Source organism: Thamnophis sirtalis, unplaced genomic scaffold (genome assembly GCF_051295495.1).
Source record: "Thamnophis sirtalis isolate CommonGarterSnake01/CBP01778 unplaced genomic scaffold, rThaSir2_p1.2 scaffold_6, whole genome shotgun sequence".
In the NCBI taxonomy this organism is placed as follows: Eukaryota; Metazoa; Chordata; class Lepidosauria; order Squamata; family Natricidae; genus Thamnophis; species Thamnophis sirtalis.
This window is the reverse complement of record NW_028261386.1, coordinates 64,090,260-64,110,903: the sequence shown is the minus strand read 5'-3', so window position 1 is coordinate 64,110,903 and position 20,644 is coordinate 64,090,260. Positions and strand designations below refer to the sequence as shown.

The window sequence follows — 20,644 nt, the reverse complement described above, 5'->3', positions numbered from 1 at the left end:
TTTATTGCTAAGTTGAAGACTATGATAAAATTTGTTGCTTTAATTTTCTGAATATTTTTGTAATGTGATTAGATCTATCCATCCATCCATCCATCTATTATCTCTCTGTCTCTCTCTCTCTCTCTCCCTCCCTCCCTACTCACCCACCCACCTACTTATCCATTTACCCATCCATCCATCCATCCAGTGGTGGGATTAAAAAAAATTACTACTGGTTCTGTGAGTATGGCTTTGTGGGCATGGTGTGGCTTTGTGGGTGTGGCAGGGGAAGGATACTGCAAAATCCCCATTCCCTCCCCACTTCTGGGAAGGTTACTGCAAAATCCCCATTCCCTCCCCACTCCACTAACCTGCTTTCCAGCTCTGTTTTCCTATTCAGGGCAACAAAAGAAGATCAGCTGGGAGGCAGTGTGGGCGGGGCCAGCCGATTCATTGATTGTCCGAACTACTCAAAATTTCCACTACCAGTTCTCCAGAACCTGTCAAAACTGGCTAAATACCACCTCTGCGTCTAACACAATTTGAGGAAGTCCACTTCTTCCACTGAGCACTTAAGTAATCACATTCTGTATGCTTTATCACATTTTTCTAAAACAGCTTTTTCCAACTTGAAAATGACATTACTGACATATTGATTACAATTCCATTCATTGTGGCAACAATTAGAATTGTGCAGTTGAGAATATTTGCAGGAACTCAAACTGAAGTTGACTTCCCTTTAACAATAAGGGCAAAAGATTCTGAACAGCAGTGCTTTCTCAATCACACCATTTGTTTTCAATTGCTTAACAAAAATTGTACCACTGTGCTTCCTTCAATATAATGTTCCCAAGAAAGTTGCCCAGGATTGTGTAGTAAAAGTATCTCATAGTTATTGCACAAGAACTAGCAATGCACCCAAGTTAGTGATTATGGAAATAATTATACATATATCTTCAAACAGTATTTTAAACCATACCATTGCAATTTTCTTGAAAAAACAGGCCTAATGAATATATTAAATGCAGGTGTATCATTGTCAGAAAGCATCTATTAAAGGAAATGGTTACAAATTGATTTTTCAACAGCCACAAGTATGAATTCACTCATAATACTGTACATTACTGAGACTAGTATGTTTAATTCCAGTCTTCCCCAGAGGAGAGGAGGCAGCTGGTTAAAAGACAAAAATAAATCTATTTATCATTGTAGAGAAGAGTTGAGGCCTAAGATATTGTATACAGACAAAATAACTGACGGTTTTATGAAATCCATAGTCCATGGGGTACTATTCTGTAGGAAGAAATTGTTTTAAATGTTTTAATGACATTCTGTAGTTGCCCACAGAGGGCATACAACAGGTGAGCACAGGAGACTAAGATATCACCAAAAGAGATAATCAAGGACTATAAAGAGAATTTGTCTGGGGAAAACAATACGATACAGAATTTCACTAGAAGCTTGGCATTTTGTCAGTATATTTAAGCTGCAGTATCTCGAGTACTGTGTACAATACATTGCATTTATATTCTAGGTGATGGGATGTAGGCAACAGTATGTTTGCTTGCAGGATAGTCATGAATTAGAGATCTTAGAAAGTATAGAATAGTAAAACTATATTTAAGATACAATTGATTGAACTTTTGGCATATTAACCAAAATATTTTACTGAACACTGCTAATATTGCAGTGTGGAAATGAATATGACTGGTGACTTTCCTTATCTTATATGGAAAACTGTGACTTACATGTAAGCGGAATTAATGAATGAAATAAAGAAAAAATACTCTGAGAGTTTGTAGAACTGAAATAAAGGGGAAGGATGTAGTAAATTAGAACCAAAATTATCTGATTCATTCAATTAAGTTGAGCAATACAGGAAAGTGAAGGTATAGGCTTATTTATTTATGGTATTTTTATTCTGCCCAAAAACTCTTGATTCCAGGAAGCTTGGGTATGAAAGAGCTAACAGTCAGAAAATATGTATTGGTATTATCGTGGAATGGATTGTGACCTTGGGACACAGGAAGAAGAGCTACAGTCTAGACAACTATTATGCAAAAGATATTTCAGCCCACAGAATGAAAAGTATGGGATGCATCTCAGAAGGGATCCTCCCCTAATTTTCTGGAAGATAAAAGTAAGAGAAGGGAGTGGTGCCTTCAGACTTGAAAGTTTCTGTTATTATAACTTTACAATAAAGATAGTTTAGTATTCTTGGTTTGTGCTTCTTTTTTGGACTAACTTCAATGTTCAGAAGGGATGAACTTCTATATCAGGGGCATCAAACTCAATTTCATTGAGGGCCACATCAGGGTTGTGTTTGACCTTGCGGGCCCCACAGGCCTTGAGTTTGACACTCCTATTCTATATTGTTCTGGGCCCATAGGAAAAAAGGACTTAATTAGATGACGATAGTTGCATGTTATATTCCAATGATTAATGTCAATGAAAGAACCAGGGGGTGAGTTTTGGAGGAAAAAAGTAAAATATTCTGTATAAATATAATCCAAAGGGGAAAAATCTATGGTTAGCAAATAATTCAACATTACAAGACTATTAAAATAAGAAAATAATAAATGGATGATTAATGAATGTGGACAGAATACAAAGTGAATGATCAATAAAAAAATACGTAAAACTGATTTTATCACAGAGAGAAAAAGGATTAAATCTCAAAATAAGTGACAGAAGAGAAGTGAATAAGTAGAAATCTAACACTAAGAAAGTTGTGTTAGACTGAGTTAATGAGATCCCCCCAAAAAGAGAATTTTGAACAAAAGGAACTGCATGAAACAGTATATGGACAAATGAAAGCAAGGACTGCAAAAATAATGAGGTATTATGAATGGTATTTCCTTTCCTTTCCTTTCTCCCTTTAATTTCTTTTGTTTGCAACTTTTTATTCTTTCTCTATACTTTGCTTACTCTAAAATGGAATAGCAAGATTAGTATGTGTATATTTATGTATGCTTGTAAGTATGTATGTATATATGTATGTATGTATGTATGTATGCATGCATGCATGTATGTCAAGTTGATTTGCAATTCACATTACAGAAATACTTTCAGGCAACTGAATAAAGGGGATCTGTAACTACTAAAGAAAAGTAGATATTAGTTGAGGTTAAACTTGTCAATTCTGAACAACAATGGCACTGAATCTATGCCCCTTAATAATTGGTAAAGGAGTATTACTAAAGTTTTACGAAAGTTTGCAAAACATTTTGTAGTTATACTAGATTCAGGATAGTTTATCTCTAGATAAGTTTAATTTTCCTTTGTAGACAGAGAAGATACACGTAGAGAAGTGAGTCTGGAAGATAAATTAGAAGACTGTTTACTTTTCATTAAATGAAAATGTACTTTGTATTAATAAATGTAATGTGAGTAACTTAAGGGAATGGCTTTTCAACTTTCTTTATCTGATCAAGTGGGGATTAAAAAATAAGGATCCCTAAAATTCAACAACATAATCAGTAACATTGTTAAAAAAAATCTTCCAAATTAGCCCTTAGCCCTGGACTAAAATCTACAGTCTATGTGCATCATCTCTCAAAATAGTCTAATTGTGCCATATTAGGCACAATTTGCAGTGCTTCCCTCCAAGATGGGTCCAGAAATTATGGAAATCCAGATAATAATTTTTACATGTTAAAGAATGTAAAACATAATAGGTGCACATGGCTCTTGGACTGGTAACAGTCCGGGGCATTTGCTTGGAAGCAGCCATGATGGTAATTAAAAAACTTTTTTTTAAAAAAAATGTGTAATATGTCAGCGTTCCAAGTATCATGTAGAATTAAATCAGAATCAAAGGCAAAATGATCCTTAAAGTTCCAATTTAATAAAGCAGACATCTTAGCACATCTGTGTTAATCCCAATACTGGAAATGACATCAGAATTCCACCCAATTAAAAGTTCATGATCTTGTCCCCACACCCACAATCCATCACATGGTCCAATCTTCTTCCACACTGGCATCCACACCCAGCTTCTTCCGGTCAGGTGTACTGGTGCGGAGACAAAGGATGACCCTGGCTTCTAGTAAAGAATGAAAACAATACATTCTACAATCTCACTCATGTCTATTCCCCCCTCCCATCAACTATACTAAAGAAACAGCATAATGAAATAAGAGAAAGTGTGGCAGGCCAAAATTCTAAAAGGAATATAAATGCAGGCCTGACATAAGATATTCTTAGCAGCTCCTCATCTGAAGAAGAGCAAGAGATGAAGGAAGTCCATAAAGCCTTGTTAGAATCACAACTTTCAGGCAGAGAAGAATCAGGACCAAATAACATTACAGACAATGCAATAGGAATCGCCTATTCTTTGTCATTTTCTTAACACAAAAAGACATACGAAATTGAAGGCTATGAGATAAACATCTGAGGATGCCATAAACAAAGACTTCGTAGGATTAGGGACTATGCCACAACACTGTAAATTTTTCAAGAGCTGGAAACAAAAACTTCCTTTATTAAGCTGGGCAGTGTAAACCCTACTGTGAATTTTCATACCTTGTAAAATTCTCATCAGAATTTTCTGGCTTGGTCTTTCAGATCATTGAGTATTCATTTCTGAAATATTTTACTCTGAAGATCAGACATGATTGCTTTCCTGGCTTTTGACCAATTGCTTTTGTCTTGGACAGACTACTGATTATTAGTTTGGAGATAGAAACAGGAGACATAATATGTCAAAAATGGGAAATTTGTTCACGGAGCAGAATATAATGACAGAGAAAATGCAGTACTCTGTGAATATTACCCATCAGTGGTAATTTACTTCATGCATATTTTTAAAATGCATTTGCATATGTCAATATACTACACCATACTTTTTAAATTTTTTTCCATTGTGATTTAATATGACTATGGCATTATTGTATAACTACAAACATCTTTGACCAACTAAGAAATAATTCAAGGATTTCAATAACAAATGTATCTTGTCTTTTTAAGTACACTGAGAGCATATGCACTAAAGACAAATTCCTTGTGTGTCCAATCACACTTGGGCAATAAAGAATTCTATTCTATTCTATTCTATTCTATTCTATTCTATTCTAAAGAATAGAGCTGGAAGGGACCTTGGAGGTCTTCTAGTCCAGCCCCCTGCTCAAGCAGGAGAACCTATACCCATGATGGCAACCCTATGGCACACATGCCACAGGTGGCACGCGGAGCCATTTGTTAGGGCATGCAAGGTGTTGCCCTGTCACCTCCAGCGTGCATGCGTGCGCTGGCCAGCTGACTTTGGCCTTCTTTTGAGGCCGTTTTCCGCCCTTCAGAGGCTTCCTTGAAGTGACTTCTGATTTGTCTGTAGGGCCGTTTTTCGCTCTCCAGAGGCTTCAGGAGGCTTCCCTGAAGGATCCAGAGAGCAAAAAACTGCCCTATGGACAAACCGGAAGTCACTGTTCCCGAACATTCGGGTTCCTCGTAGGGCCGTTTTTCAGGAGGCTTCCCAGGAGGCGGAGGAGGCTTTTTTCACCCTCCCCTATAAAGTCCCCTATAAAGTCCCCCTCCCCTATAAAGTCTCTGGAGCCTGGGGAGAGCAAAAAAAAATGTGCCAAAAGTGGGGGGAGCACTGGTCGCGTACATATGCACACTGGGGTCGCATGCACATGTGCGCTGGGGTCACACACATAGCATTATGGGTGTGACATATCCATGCACAACCCCCTGCGCTCCTGCCACTTTTGGCACAGGAGCCAAAAAAGGTTAGCTATCACTGTCCTATACCATTTCAGACAAGTGACTGTCCAATGTCCTCTTAAAAACTCCAGCGATGAAGCATCTACAACTTCTGAAGACAAGCTTTTCCACTGGTTAATTTCCTCACTATTAGGAAGTTTCTCCTTAATTCCAAGTTACTTCTCTCCTTGATTAGTGTCCATCCATTATTTCATTTAAAGATAAATATAGACATAGTCTTTTTTGATTCATGATTTCATTTCTTTCTCATGTAAAAGGAAGGATTCAATGTATTGATATCATCAATACATCAGATCCATGGCAGTGGATCTGGATACTTGAGAGACCGCCTTCTGCCAATTACCTCCCTACGACCTATAAGATCTCATAGGTTAGGCCTCCTCCGCACTCCATCGGCCAGCCAGTGTCGGCTGGCAACCACAAGGAGGAGGGCCTTCTCAGCAGCGGCCCCGACCCTTTGGAACGAGCTCCCCGTAGAGATTCGTACCCTCTCCACCGTCCAGGCCTTCCGCACAGCCTTGAAGAACTGGCTCGCCCGTCAGGCCTGGGGATAAGGATCATTACCCCGCCCGAATGTTGTATGCATGTTGCGTATTATTTTTATTATGTGTTGTCGTCTTAGTGTTGTATTCCCCCCTCCCTGGTTTTCTGTGAGCCGCCCTGAGTCCCCTCAGGGAAAAGGGCGGCCTACAAATAAAATCAATTCAAAATTCAAATTCAATTCATCATCATCAAAACTATCCTATTCAACTGTGGCTGTTTCACAAGATTATACTCTAAATCTCTTAATATATCAATATAGAAATTTAATCATTTCAAACACCGACAATAGGAAAAAATGTAAACAGCAATGGAATCAACATGCAGATATAAAACAAAAATATTAATCAAATCATTCCATCATTCTTGAATAAAATTATACAAATTAACTCACTTAAGCCAATTAATTGAGAATGACTGGATGAGACAGTATACAATAGAATATTCATCAACAGCATTTTAAAAAGGCACGAGTGGCTGCTGTAAGGAGAAAAAATATACATCCAAGCAAATACAAATAGCATTTTATAATATAATATATAAATGTTTATATATTAAGAGCTGCGGTGGTACAGTGGTTAGAATGCAGTACTGCAGGCTACTTCCGCTGATCACTGGCTGCCAGCAGTTTGGCAGATCAAATCTCACTAGGCTCAAGGTTGATTCAGCCTTCCATCCTTCCGAGGTTGGTAAAATGAGGACCTAGATTGTTGGGGCAACATGCTGACTCTTTAAAGAGCACTTAGAGAGTGCTGTAAAGTACTGTGAAAGTCTAAGTTCTATTTCTATAGATTAAGTAGCACTTCTGGATTCTGTGTTTTTATGAATAAGCAAGTTGGATTAAGAAAAAAATATAACTGTTTGCTCTTACATCATGAAAGAAGCAGAAGCAACTAATAAGAAGAAAACTCTTTAAAAAGATGGGAAGAAAGAATAGTAATAAAGAACTCTGGTTCCAAAATATAATAAAATTCCAGTACAGCTAAGAAAAAGTGACTAAATAAAAGAATTCCTAGAGCACGCTTTAATTCTACTCTCAGCACAAGTATTGGCCCATATTACCTGGTCAAAAGACAAATTTAGCTGACTCACCTTGCTTTGTGTGGAACACATGACACAATCACATTCAAAACAATACTGACGCTTCAGATTCTGCTGACGTTCCAGAGTGGGCATTATAGTTTCAGTATAACTGATGGTGAGCTGCAGGTGACAAAGACCAGAAAGACTTATATTTTGACAAAGAATGCATATAATATTTATGCAGCCATTGGAATAGCAAAAAAAAAAAAGGCGGGGGAGGGGATTCCAAGGTTGAAATACCGGATAATAGTCTATGAGGGACAGTAGAACATTTTTTCAACATTACATTAGAAAATAGGTAATCATTTTAAACCCTAAAGAAGGGGTGAACACTTACCTTCCCTACCGGTTCTCAAATGTGAGCATGTATGTGAAATGAGCACGTGCATCCTCTGCACATGTGTTCAGCCTTCCGCGCATGCGCTTTGGCTAAAAAAAAGTGCCTAAATTGGCATAGAGCCAGGGTGGGTGTGCACGATTTTCACTACCGGTTTGGGTGGACCAGTCTGAACTGGCAGAATACCACCTCTGATAAACAACTTATATGGACATAGTTGATAATTCTATATTGAAGCAAATTTCCAGGAAACACTATAGAGTCAGGGAGAATTACTGGGCTTCAACTTTAGAGATTGAAATGTGACTTCTGGAACATATATTTGTGATACAAAGAAAAATCAAGCATGTTCAGAGGCAAGTGTCCAATTAGAACGAGAAAGATAAAGGACGGTTCAAATATCTTCTCACCCACAAAGAACTGTGACCATTGTTGTCTGTTAAACTAAACTGACCCATAAGCTGAACTGTAAGCAGAAAATGAGTTGCAAATCCATGCTTATCTTTAGTTTATACTTGGTCCATTGTTATAGTAGATAGTGCATCTTGAGTCTTATAAACTTATTTCACTTTTCCTCTTCTGGTGCATCTGTAATGACATTGGAGACTTACACTTTCTTTCAATTAACCTTCATGTTTAACCTCAAACTGTGATAAAGGTTAACAAAAGGTTGTGCATATTTATGCAAAATTTAGAGTGTATGCAAGTGTGTATGTATTCCAATTATTCTATATATTTGGTAGATGCAAATCAGTGGTGGGTTTCCAATTTTTTTAGAATCTCTTCTGTAGATAGGGCCTGCTTTGTGGGAGTGGCTTGCCAGCCATGTGACTGGGTGGGAGTGGCTTGCTGGCCATGTGACCGAGTGGGAGTGGCTTGCCAGCCATGTGACTAGGTGGGCATGGCCAACTTGTAAAATGTCATGAAACTCACTTAACAACGCTCTTGCTTAGCAACCAAAATGTTGGCTCAGAAACTCTGGCATTGAAGTGTGCAAGTCTTAAAGCTGTCAAGTTACAAGACCCTTGTACCTCTAACCCTTTAGAAAAAAATCCCCAGGGGTGTTCAAACTTGATAGCTTAAAGACTTGTGGACTTCAACTCCCAGAATTCCTATTCTCGCTCTTCATCTTGATGATGTGCGGATGGGCAGGGGGAGGGAGCTAGAACCGGTTCTAAATGGCACTGTAGATTTGTGGATCCTCTTCTATAGAAGAGGTTAGAACTGGGAGGAACCCACCCCTGGTGCCAATGCAAAATGAATGTATTCTCCACCTTTCCCAAATGACAATTAAACACAGATTCCTGAGATTTGGACACAACACTAAATTATGGGTGGGTAAAAATGCTTTTAGTCACAATTTTTATACTATAGGAGAATACCCCAGTTTTTCTCATCTAATGATAAACTACAGGTTAGTTTTATATTCAAATGAACTCAGGATGAAGAACAACATTTTATGTTAATAACATCTCATTCCATTTATGTGTTCTACTTCTTTAATGATTTATTTATTTGGTTAAATGATTTATAGAGCTGCCCATCTCACAACAGTGTAGTGCAAGGTTTAACTAAGTACTATGTTTGAATGAAACTTACCTAAAACTAGTGATTTGTGACTACCAATCATAACACTCTAGGTCAGAATGGGCTGTCAACAACCCCCATAAACTACTGGGGTTACATACTAGGCATGGTATAGCTCAGAGGTGGTATTCAGCAGGCTCTGACCAGTTCTGGAGAACTGGTAGTAGAAATTTTGAGTAGTTCAAAGAATGGGTAAAAACTACTACTGACTGGCTCCGCCCCATCTAGTCTCTGCCTCCCAAGTCCCAGATGATCAAGAGGGAAGGGAGATTTTGCAGTAACCTTCCCCTGGAGTGGGGTGGGAATGGAGATTTTACAGTATCCTTCCCCTGCCAGGCTTACAAAGCCACACCACGCCCACCAAGCCACACCCACAGAACTGGTAGTCATTTTTTTTAATCCCACCACTGGTATAGCTACTACTGAATAGAGCCAGAAGTAAAATGATCATTTCCCTCTCCCTTTCTCCAAAGCACCTTCTTTATATTTACCACTCTTTATTCAGTTAGTTGCTGATGGCCAAATAGATTACTTTGAGGGTGGAGGTTCATATTCTGAGATTGTGGCCTGATTTCAGAACATTTCGTTATCAGACTAGGTAACATTTTCAGCCGAGTTTAGGGGATTATTAAATCCCCTATGGATTACTTTTGTCAGAGGACTGAATATATTATGAGAAAAATATTCTCTAATTAGGCTGAAGACCAAATGCTTCTGAGGTCACAGATTGCCCACTCTTTTATAGGTGAATAAAATCCTGATTAAAGTTGTTAATTGTATGCTTACAACTTAGGAAATCAACTACTATCATCCTTCATAAATATTTCTGTTGTGAGGTCCATTTCTTGAGAAGACCAGGAAATTATTTGCAGTGCTAATATGATTCAATTTTATAAAATAGAATGCTGCCAGGGTCTGCTTTAGGTCTTATGTTTTTTTTTTTAAATGATGGCACTTTTCTTGCTAGAAAAGGGTTAATCATAAGTGGTTTGGTGGTGAACTTCTTGTATGAGGCTGTCAGCTCTGATGATTCAAAGAGACTATTCATTTAAAGGTATGAAATGTGACAAGCTTTATTTAATAGGTTTTAATTCTACGCTGTTAGCTTTGAAATTCTCAAGCTTTACAGTATAATCTAATTATTTTTAGCTATATATATATGAACAGTATATGCTAAAAATGCCGATATACCAGTCTTCCTCTACCTGCTACAGGAACTTTAATCCAGCACATCAAGAGATTCCGATAAGCTGCTTTCTAAAATGAACAGAACTGTAGAACTATAAAATCAGCAAAATTACCTGTAAATTTAATCCTATCTCAAAGTAACCAATGATTTCTGTCCCTACATTATATTCTTTGCCTCTTTTCCCTCTTGCCAAAGCTAACACTGGAGAGGAATATAGAAAAAAAAGCCAGAGAAAAAATGAAGTTTTATAATGCTGCTGGATTAAGGTGGTATAATTGTTTCAGTATAATTTGGATTAGATTTGAAACTCAAGGAGCCTCTTAATTAGAAACAGGCTGCCAGATAACACAGAGAAAGAGACACACACAGGGAGAGAAACAGACACCATATTGTATTTTGTTCATAAAATCAGGTCATTCGATATGACTATCTTTTAAAAAAGGAAAAGAAAATGGTGTGAAAAATTCTCTGACAAAAACACAAATCATTTAGAAGGGTAATTCTTTCTAAATAAAATGTACGAGAAAACAACTTTTGCCTCATACGTTCCTTGCAGGAAAGGTTTACTGCTTCAACATGGCTTTAGTCTGACAAATGCTTACAGTGGAAGTGATTTACTGCATGTTGAATTCCACCCACATGTAGTTTTTCTTTGGTTTTGTTTATAAGCATCACTGCAATGATGAGGGGAGCATACTATTTGAAGAAAAGATTTATTTTGTTATGTTGTTCCTGAAAGCTATGAAATAAAAATAACATCAAGATATTATCAAGATATTCAATCTGCAGGTTTCTGGGATGGAAGAAGCAACAAATTAATTACCTCTTCTCCCAATTGCATTTCCCGAACGGACCGAAGGTGGAGTTGGGGACCCTCAAAGATGACCACACAATTAGGATCACAACTGTTGTTCAACAAGGACATGCTAATGAAGAAAAACAAAATCCAGGTAAGGAATAGATATACAGGAAAGTATTTATTCTACAAATCTATCTAGCTTAGTATCTCTCAGGTTGATATAAAAATTGCATAGGGAGGGACTCAAAGATTGATTGATTCACGAGGTTGCCCACCTTAAGTAAACAATAAAGAAAAGCATAAAAGAAGCACAATAAAATTATCACAACACAAGGCAGAGATATCTCTACATCCAGGTCTCTACTAAATAAAATTTAAATGTCAATAAATTTAACTACATTTTAAATATAAATAAACTATAGAAGTTGTTAAGAAAGAATTCCAATTATCTTCATCATAAAATATAAGCCACAAATCATTGTGGATTTTTTGTTCATTCTATCGGATAGAATGGGCTTGATGCCTTTTGTTTCTAGATGAAAACACATGGATAGACTTCTACAACAAAGAGTGTAAGGCAGGGCTGTCAAACTCCTGGCCCTTGGGCTGGATGCGTCATGTGCTGGCCATGCCCATGCCCATGCCCGGTTTAGCAAAAATGAAAAAAGTCCCAATACGTCATCTGATGCCGTCGTGACGATGTAAGTTTGACACCTCTGGTGTAATGACTGCAAAAATCACTATGTAGGACAGACAGACAGAAGATTAGCAGCACATCTGTGAACATCAACTAGCTGTCAGAAGACATGATGCAAACTTCTTAATTTCACAACACAATGGAGAGGATTAACTGTGGTTTCAACTGGAAAACTGTGACTATCCTAGATGAAGCCAAGTCCAAAATGTTACAGAACTCCTAGAAGCCTGGTACTCTGACAAACTGGCCAACAACAGGCACATAGACAAATTCCGCACACCATTAAAAAAACAAACAATCAACCAACCAAAGTACCAGGACACCTTTCCATCAATCAACACCCAGATAAGCATGGATTAACACCAAGATTAACATTTGACCAACAATTAAGAAACAAACAATACCCCCAATTAAGGAACTGCCAAAGCTAACAATAAACAGTCAAACCTAAGAATCAACAGGACCATTCCCACCAACAATGACAGAGCAGAGCACTAGAATATAACTTGTGACCAAACCCCACTCATTACTAGTACTGATGATGTTGCCTATTTTGGGTAATAAAACAGCTGCAAGAAAACAGCCAAGCTCAGAGAGCATAAAGGAGACCTCATTTTTATTTTTTTATAATTGAAAGTTTCCCAGGATCATTGACTGAGATGGGAAGCTATAGAAATTGGATACATAAATAAATAAAAACAATAAACACAAGAATAGTAAAGCTAGCTGTTTGATAATGGATATTGAAATTATATTTAAAATCTGGATCTGAATTGTAAAATGTGAATAAGGGAATAGTTTTCCCCCCTTTCTTTCTCTGATTGCAATTCAAAAATTTAATTTTTCCCATTGTCCTAATATCATCATAAGACCATTGGGGTTTTACTGCCTCCGCTCAAAGTCAAAAATAAGAGTGGTATATTTCTTAGTTGTCCCATTCATTTTCAACTGTCAGTAGTGATTTTGGGGAAATCCAGAGAAAGGTTGATCAGCAGCATAATAAGTCCTAAGGGATTCTGGAAAAATGCATTTCAGGACATGCAACATTTATTAGAAGAACTCAGGCATCCTGGAAAATTACAATTTCTAGGACCTCAGAGGCCAGAATATTACTGTTGCAGAATATAAGGTAGAAGGAAGGTGTTCAATTTTTATTCATCAGAGTGATTCTCCCAGATAATCTCTTTTATTTGCCAGGTGCTTCATTTTGAGCTCTCTTTCTTTCTCCACATCTGTGGATGCTTCCTTACATTGCTGCTGCTTTCATTATATTTTCAGCCCATAGGCCCCTATCTGCAACCCAGAGGTGGGTTGCTCCCAGTTCAGGCCAGTTTAGCCGAACTGATAGTGTTCTTCAGGCTTGGGTTGCAGAATTGGCAGTGATCCAGGCCTACCATGCCCCCAAACCGGTTCCTTCGCCGCCACCATTTTGATTTTTAGTGACTGCGCATGTGCAGTTCACTGTAAATTGTTCTGCACATGAGCGAAAAACAATTTACATTGAACAGCGCATGTGCGTGCAGGTTGTGAATTGGTAGGAAAACTGGCAGCAACCCACCCCTGCTGCAACTCTTTCTGCTTTAGCCTATCCTGAAGCCTTTCCAAAAAGCTGAGAAAAACTGTTGCTGCCTCCCATTACTACGGGAGCCTGACAAAAAGAAACAGCTATTCGACTCTTCTTGTTATCTATTAGTAGAAGCTCAACAGAGCATGAGTAGACAGTCTGGCTTCTTCATCCAGAACTCTTTATAGCTGCTAAACAGTTATAAAGCGCTGCTGAATGAGCTGTAGCCATGCTTCCTGGAAATCTCTAAATTTCTGGAATAGAATGCAGCTGAACATAGGGAAAAATATACTATTTAATACTGCAAAAAGAGCTAGTTTGGTTTAGGGATTAAGACATCAGGCTAGAAACCAGAAGACCATGAGTTCTAGTCCAGCCTTGTGTACAAAGCCAGGTGGGTGACTTGGGCCAGTTACTTTCTTTCAACCTTAGGAAGGAGACAATGGCAAATCACTTCTGAAAAACCTTGCCAAGAAAACTCCATGGACTTGTCCAGGTAATCTCCAAAAATTGGACATGATTGACAAGAAAGAAAGAAACTGCTCCAGAAGAAAAAGGCAACTGAAAGTCAAAATCAAAGGAAAGTATATAGATTTGATTGCCTTTCCAAAATTTGCCATGCATTTGTAATTTCTAATGTAAAGGAATATGTGGGGAGTAATTTTATTAATTGTAATTAATATCATTAAATTAGAGATTTTAGACTGCAACCTGATCATGCCAGTCAAGGGTAAACAGGAGCAGTCTCTGGTGAAAAGCTTTTCTCATTCACTGTCAGAATAGCTGGATCGTAATATAAAACCAAAATCAGCCAAAGTGGCAAACAAAATGAAGGTTGAGGTTTTCACTGGGTTGACCAACTTTTGCTCTAGTGGTCATTTTCTATCTTGGCCTTAGCCAGAGGTGAAATTCATTTTTTTTTACTACCGGTTCTGTGGGCATGGCTTGGTGGGCATGGCAGGGGAAGGATACTGCAAAATCTCCATTCCCATCCCACTCTGGGGCCAGTCAGAGGTGGTATTTGCTGGTTCTCCTCAAATTTTCTGGTTCTCCTCTCAAAATTTCCGTTACTGGTTCTCCAGAACCTGTCAGAACCTGCTGGATTTCACCCCTGGCCTCAGCCCTCTTGTGCTCGGGATTTGCACACTTCTTTTATGCAATTCTGCCTCATTTGACATACGCAATCTACTCTCAAAATTATCATACCCCCATTTTCACTACATGCTGTCAATTCAGAGACTGTAGTGCCATACATTCAGTTTTATATTAGTTAAATTTCTTAATGTATTTGTAGAACATGACATTTCAGCTGGAGAGCTGGAGAGAAAGAGAGAGAGAGACACAGAGAAAAAAAGATTGATACCATTAGAACCACAAAAGTAATGCTTGTCCACTGTACCTGGGATAAAGTCCAACAGCAACATCTTGCATTTCTCCATTGCTTATGCTGAAACAGTTACTGGTCACCTGTAAAAATAAAGTTAAAATCTATGATTAGATTTATCAGAATAATGTAGAAATGCCTTAACCTAATGAAAGCATTGTTTAAAGAGAAGGCAGCTAAGACAAAAGCCAATAATAATAATATTTATTCCCAACATAAATAACACCCTTTCATATTACAATATATGAAGCAGAGACACGGATTTTATAATAATCCAGTTAGAAACAGAAATCCTAGTGTCTCCATTGACATGCTGAAAATTAATTTATTAGTTTTAATGTAAAAAGTACACAAATATTTTTAGTTTATGAATGCTTGCAAAATTATATTAATCATAAATTAAAATAAAATCTGCCCTCAGTGTAATTTCAAATGCTTTGGCAGCAGTTAATTTAAATGGATAAGTGTATACACACACGCACACATACATATACACAAACACACTCTGTTTTCTTCTTAAATTGCATTAATTAGTATGTCACTAGTTTAACCCATTCAGACAATCCCTATCATTTATAAAAGCTATACATCTTAATTATGTTTCTCCGACTGCTATTGGAAACATAATTCCAGACAAGACTTGTGAGCTCTGATTTTTTCATTTTAAGCAGTAAAAATATTGGTTACAAAAATATTGACTTTGCTGTTCAGAACACAGATGAACAGCTCATTGCAGATGGGAGAAAAGTTTTCATTTTTTTTCTCAAATTCCAAAGAAACCCAGAAGGAGAGGTGAAAAAATATATACCTTCATTTTTTCAAAATCATTATTATACATAAGCAGATAAAATGCTGCAGGCTAGCACGGAGTGATTGACAGAAGCAGAATATGCCAGGGAGCCTTGAGGGGAGCACTGTAGTAGTTGTTTGAATGTTGTTGGTGGCCTATTCATCCTTCCTTTAAAGTAGCCTGCTACACATAAATACATCCAATGATACTCTCAGCAGAGTTGAATAGGGTTGAACCAGCACACAGTGGCATGATAGGAATCAAAAGCTTGTCCTTTATCTTGGACAAAAAACATATTGTGTTGATGCTACTCTGGCAGAAAGAGGAGGAAAATGTGCATTTGGAAATATTATAACCATCATCTGCTTAGTCCTTATGGTAGGCGGAGAGACTGACCACATAGAGGAAGATTGTTCTTTGTGGGTTTCTTATGCTCACTCAGAATGGCACACTATGGTAGATTTGATACACTGAGGTGAATCCCTACATGCTGTTGCCCAGAAGGAAATGGGAGAATGAAATGTCAGTTCTTGCTATGACCAATCCTTTACACAGAAAAACATGGCGGTGACAAGTCACTGAGCAGAGGGTGCTATCTGCATTCTCTTTTTCTACAGCCTAGTTTCTTTTTAACAGTAAGAGAAATGAAGAGAGGATGATTGTCTCCTGTGTGCATGCCTCTTTGCTTGTCTGAAAGGAGGTCACTTGTAGAGAGAAAAATAAAACCCAGGGAAGCATGGCAATGCTGGAAAGCTCCACTCTGTCTGCATATAATTCCTCTAGAGGATGTAATGGGAAGAATTGTGCTTGGCCAACCAAGAAGCAACTTTGTCAGTAGAAAGCCTTATCCTCTGTTTATTGGGAGATACAAAGAATAACATAGAATAGCAGGCTTGGAAGGGACCCTGGAGGTTTTCTAGTCCAACCCCCTGCTCAAGCAGGAGATCCTATACCATTCCAAACAAATGGCTATCCAATCTGTTGTTCAAAACCTCCAGTTATAAAGCATCCACAACTTCTGGAGACTAGTTGTTTTAGTGTCAGGAAATGCATCCTTAGTTCTAGATTGGATCTCCCTTTGATGATCTTCTACTTCTTAGACTTAGACTAACTTTATTGTCACTTTGAATGTACACTAATCAATACACTAATACATTAAAATGAAAATTCATTGCAAACAGCTCTCAAAGGGTCACCATCTCCAATATGCACTACATAAACATGACAAAATAAATAAATACAAAATTATGCATATACTCACATATATTATATGACACAGAGAAACAACAGTCTACTTTGGATGTATACATGTACATGGCGAAAAAAACGAATCTTGCGAGTTTACCAGATGGATGGCATAGGAAACAACGCTGTTACAGAAAAGCTTGTTAATTCTTGTCCTGCCCTCTGATTCTTTGGAGACTGGGTTACCCCCTTTGTAGACAGCCTCTGAAGCGCTGGGATGCAGCTATCATGGCACTCCTAATCCTTCTCTTTGATAGGCCAGACATACCTAGTTTCATTAACTATTCATCATACAGTTTAGTCTCCAGACTCCTTATCATCTTGGTTGCTCTTCTCTGCACTCTTTCTAGGACCTCAGCATTTTGTATTGACACAGTATTCCAAGTGTGGTCTCCCTAGTGTACTATCACTTTGTGTGATATTGGTGTTAACCCTGTGTTGATGCTTCCTAGGATTGCATTGGCTTTTTTGGAAGCTGCAGTAGACTGCTGATTCATACTTAGTGGTGGTCCACCAGGACACAGAGATTCCTTTCACTACTGTTGAGCGAAGTATCACCTATTCTATACCTGTGCATTTGATTTTACTTGCCTAGGTGCAGGATCTTACTTTTCTCACCACTGAACTGCATCTTGTTGGATAGAGCCCAACAATAAAGTCTGTCAAGATTCTTCTGAATCTTCAGTCTATCTTCTAAGATGTTGGCAATTCCCCCCAGCTTGGTGTCATCTCCAAATTTGATGAGTTCCCATTCTATCCCCGCATCCAAATCATTTATGAAGTGATGAAGAGTACTGGGCCTAAGACAAAACTTTGAGGTATTCCACTTCATGCTTCCTTCCACGTAGATGTAGTTCCATTGAGAATTACACGCTGAGTGTGATTGGTCAGCCTGTTTTAAGTCTGTCTGGTAGTGATCCTGTCTTTCCAACATTTTTTTCTATCTTACCAAGGAGGCAACTGTGGTCTACTTTGTCAAACGCCTTACTGAACTCTAAGTAAACTATGTCCATAGTATTTTCCCAATACACTAATTTATTCACTTTGATTAATTTGATTAATCTATACACACCAAAGTACCATCACTAGGGGCAACGTTCAGTGAGTAAGATCATAAGGTGCCTGCTTGCTTCACTGATCAGAAAAAGAAGCTCTCAGTAACTACATTTGCCAACAAATGGAAACTATTTATGAGCTTTTTGCTGAAAATTTTAAAAAATGAACTTGTGATTTATGAGTTGGATGATTACAAAAGATAGGCTATGAAAAAAGGGAGCCACAATCTAACCTTAGAGAGGGGATAAAATATAAATGCTTTATAACTGCTGGTCACTCCTTTATAACCTTCTATTTATTCCTTTTCTCTTTCATTTTATTTTTTTCTCATTTACTAATTCTTTTCTTTTCTTTCTGTTTATTTTCTTTTTTAAAATTTGTATTGTTTTTATTCTGTAAACATTTCTTTAATAAAAATTAATTAATAAAAGAAAGAAAGAAGCCAAACACTCTGGCAGAGCTATCTACTTTCCCAAACCAATCTCCTTTGCCATTGTGCCTAGGGGATGCAAACAAGGGAGATAAGACAGAAGTATGCAGCTACTGCCATCTTATCTCAATCAACTACTGGAGGCAAAACTCAAGAGAAGCCATGGGAGCAAAGAAAAATGGTTTTCAGGAAATAACTGACTGGGTAAGATCTTACTTTTCTTGTGTAACCTGTGCTGCAAGGCAGAGAAAGGAGGAAGGATTTGTATTTAATATTTGCTGCCTGGCTGCCTCTCATTACATGGACATGATTTATATGTCTACATGGCTAGAGTTAAAAAAAGAATTGCCTAGATACCCAAATCACGTGTGAATTTATGAACAAGGTAAAATGTACATAGCCAACAAAATCCAAGAATGGAAACTATGTTTTTAACCTGAGTTCACTATAACATGATCTTTAGAAAATGGGCTTTGGATATGGATAAGTCAGATTTGTTCCGCCATAACATTCACAGGAGGAACAGGACAGGTTGTGATCTCAATACTCTTATAGATTCTATTAAAGTTTTGACATCACTTGTGTACTAAATTATGTTCTAAGATTTGTTGCAAGGTGGTGCAGCAGTTGCAAGAGCCGAGGTGGCACAATGGTTAGAGTGCAGTACTGCAGGCTACTTCAACTTACTGCTAGCTGCAGTTTGGCAGTTCAAATACAGTATCACCAGCTCAAAGTTGACTCAGCCTTCCATCCTTTCAAGGTGGGTAAAATGAGGATATGCTGACTCTGTAAACTGCTTAGAGAAGGCTGTAAAAGCACTATGAAGTGGTATATAAGTCTAAGTGCTATTGCCATTGCTATAAGCAAATGAAAGCATATCGATCTATGTGCTTCCCATCTTTTAAGTCAAAGGAGAGAATAGTGTATCCATACGCAGATGGCTAAAGTTAAGATTAGAACTTAATGTCGGACTACCAGGTAGATATGCAAATGTGCCACCTATTAAGGGAGGCTGAAGTAGAAGGGTTATTAATGATTTATACCTCCTGTGGATAAAGAAAAGAAAATTCTGCTAATTAGCATGTGAGGCACCTCGGATATTAATGTATTCTTACAATTTGCATAACACTACTTATGGTATTGCTTCTAAAACTGCAATTTTTATAGCTGGCTGAAGCAGCCCAATCATAACATGTTACCCCATCTGTGGGATTTTTTTTTGCCATGTTAAAGATTCCCCCCCCCCTTTACTCTATTTAAGGATAAGCAAGCAATCCAGAGATGTTATATAAGTTATATAAGGGTTAGCATCTAACCCTTAAAAAAAACAGATAAAAGATTCTCTATTAATTTCATACAATAGTATTATTGAGGTGAAATGTATTTTGAAATTAATCTAATTTATCCACTTCCTTAATGCAGGACTCACATGACTACAGCATCTATAGCAGATGACTATCCAACCATAGACTGAAGATCTCTAGTAAGCGAGAACTCATAACTTATGGCAGTCTGAACCACTGGCTGTCACCCTGTATAGTCACTGATTCATCTGGAAATCTATCATGAACCTTTCTTGCAGTTTTATTCCATTGCATCTGGTCCTGTTCTCTAGAGCAGGGGTGTCAACCTCAAGGCCCAGGGCTGGATCTGGCCTGCAGGGTGCTTAGATCTAGCCCACAGGGCCGCCCTGGAAACAGTGAAGGATTGGCCCACAGTGCCTCTGCCAGTGAAAATGGAGCTCGGGAGGGCCACACACGCCCCCTCTAGCTCCATTTTCACTGCAGAAGGTTGCAGAAGGCTGTCACATTCAAAAACATAGCTCAGCAGCCCATTTTCACTGGCAGAGCATTCAGGGCACCACAGGTGTCACTGACACAAGTGATGTCAAGCTGGCTATAGCCACCCTGGTCATGCCCCCCATCTCCCACCCCTCCTGATGCAGCCCTCAATGAAATAGAATTTGACACCTCTGCTCTAGAGGAATATAGAATAAATCATCTTCCTTTTCTATGTAATAGCTTTTCAGATATTTCTAAAATGCTATCATATTCCCCTCTCAAATGTCTTTTTAATAAAGATGCCCTTCCTCATAGGCATAGGTTCCAGGCTTTCACTATTTAAAATGTCCTATTCTGAGAGATCTTTCCCGCTTAGAATGTGCTCTAATTTGTTGCTGTCCTTTTTTAATTGTGGTGCTTGAAACTGGACACAGTATTCTAAATGGGATCTGACTACATAGA

The 20,644-nt window shown here is 38.0% G+C and overlaps 1 protein-coding gene across 1 annotated transcript in view; it reads right to left on the bottom strand.

Moving 5' to 3' along the window:
* Positions 1-20,644, bottom strand: part of SMYD3 (SET and MYND domain containing 3) — a 326,898-nt gene that overhangs the window by 61,819 nt on the left and 244,435 nt on the right. The window contains exons 6-8 of the mRNA XM_087718002.1: positions 14,896-14,963; positions 11,260-11,362; positions 7,333-7,443 (exon numbers count right to left, since the gene is read on the bottom strand). Coding sequence (XP_087574128.1) covers positions 7,333-7,443; positions 11,260-11,362; positions 14,896-14,963 — 282 coding nt within the window. The remainder of the gene's footprint in view (positions 1-7,332; positions 7,444-11,259; positions 11,363-14,895; positions 14,964-20,644) is intronic.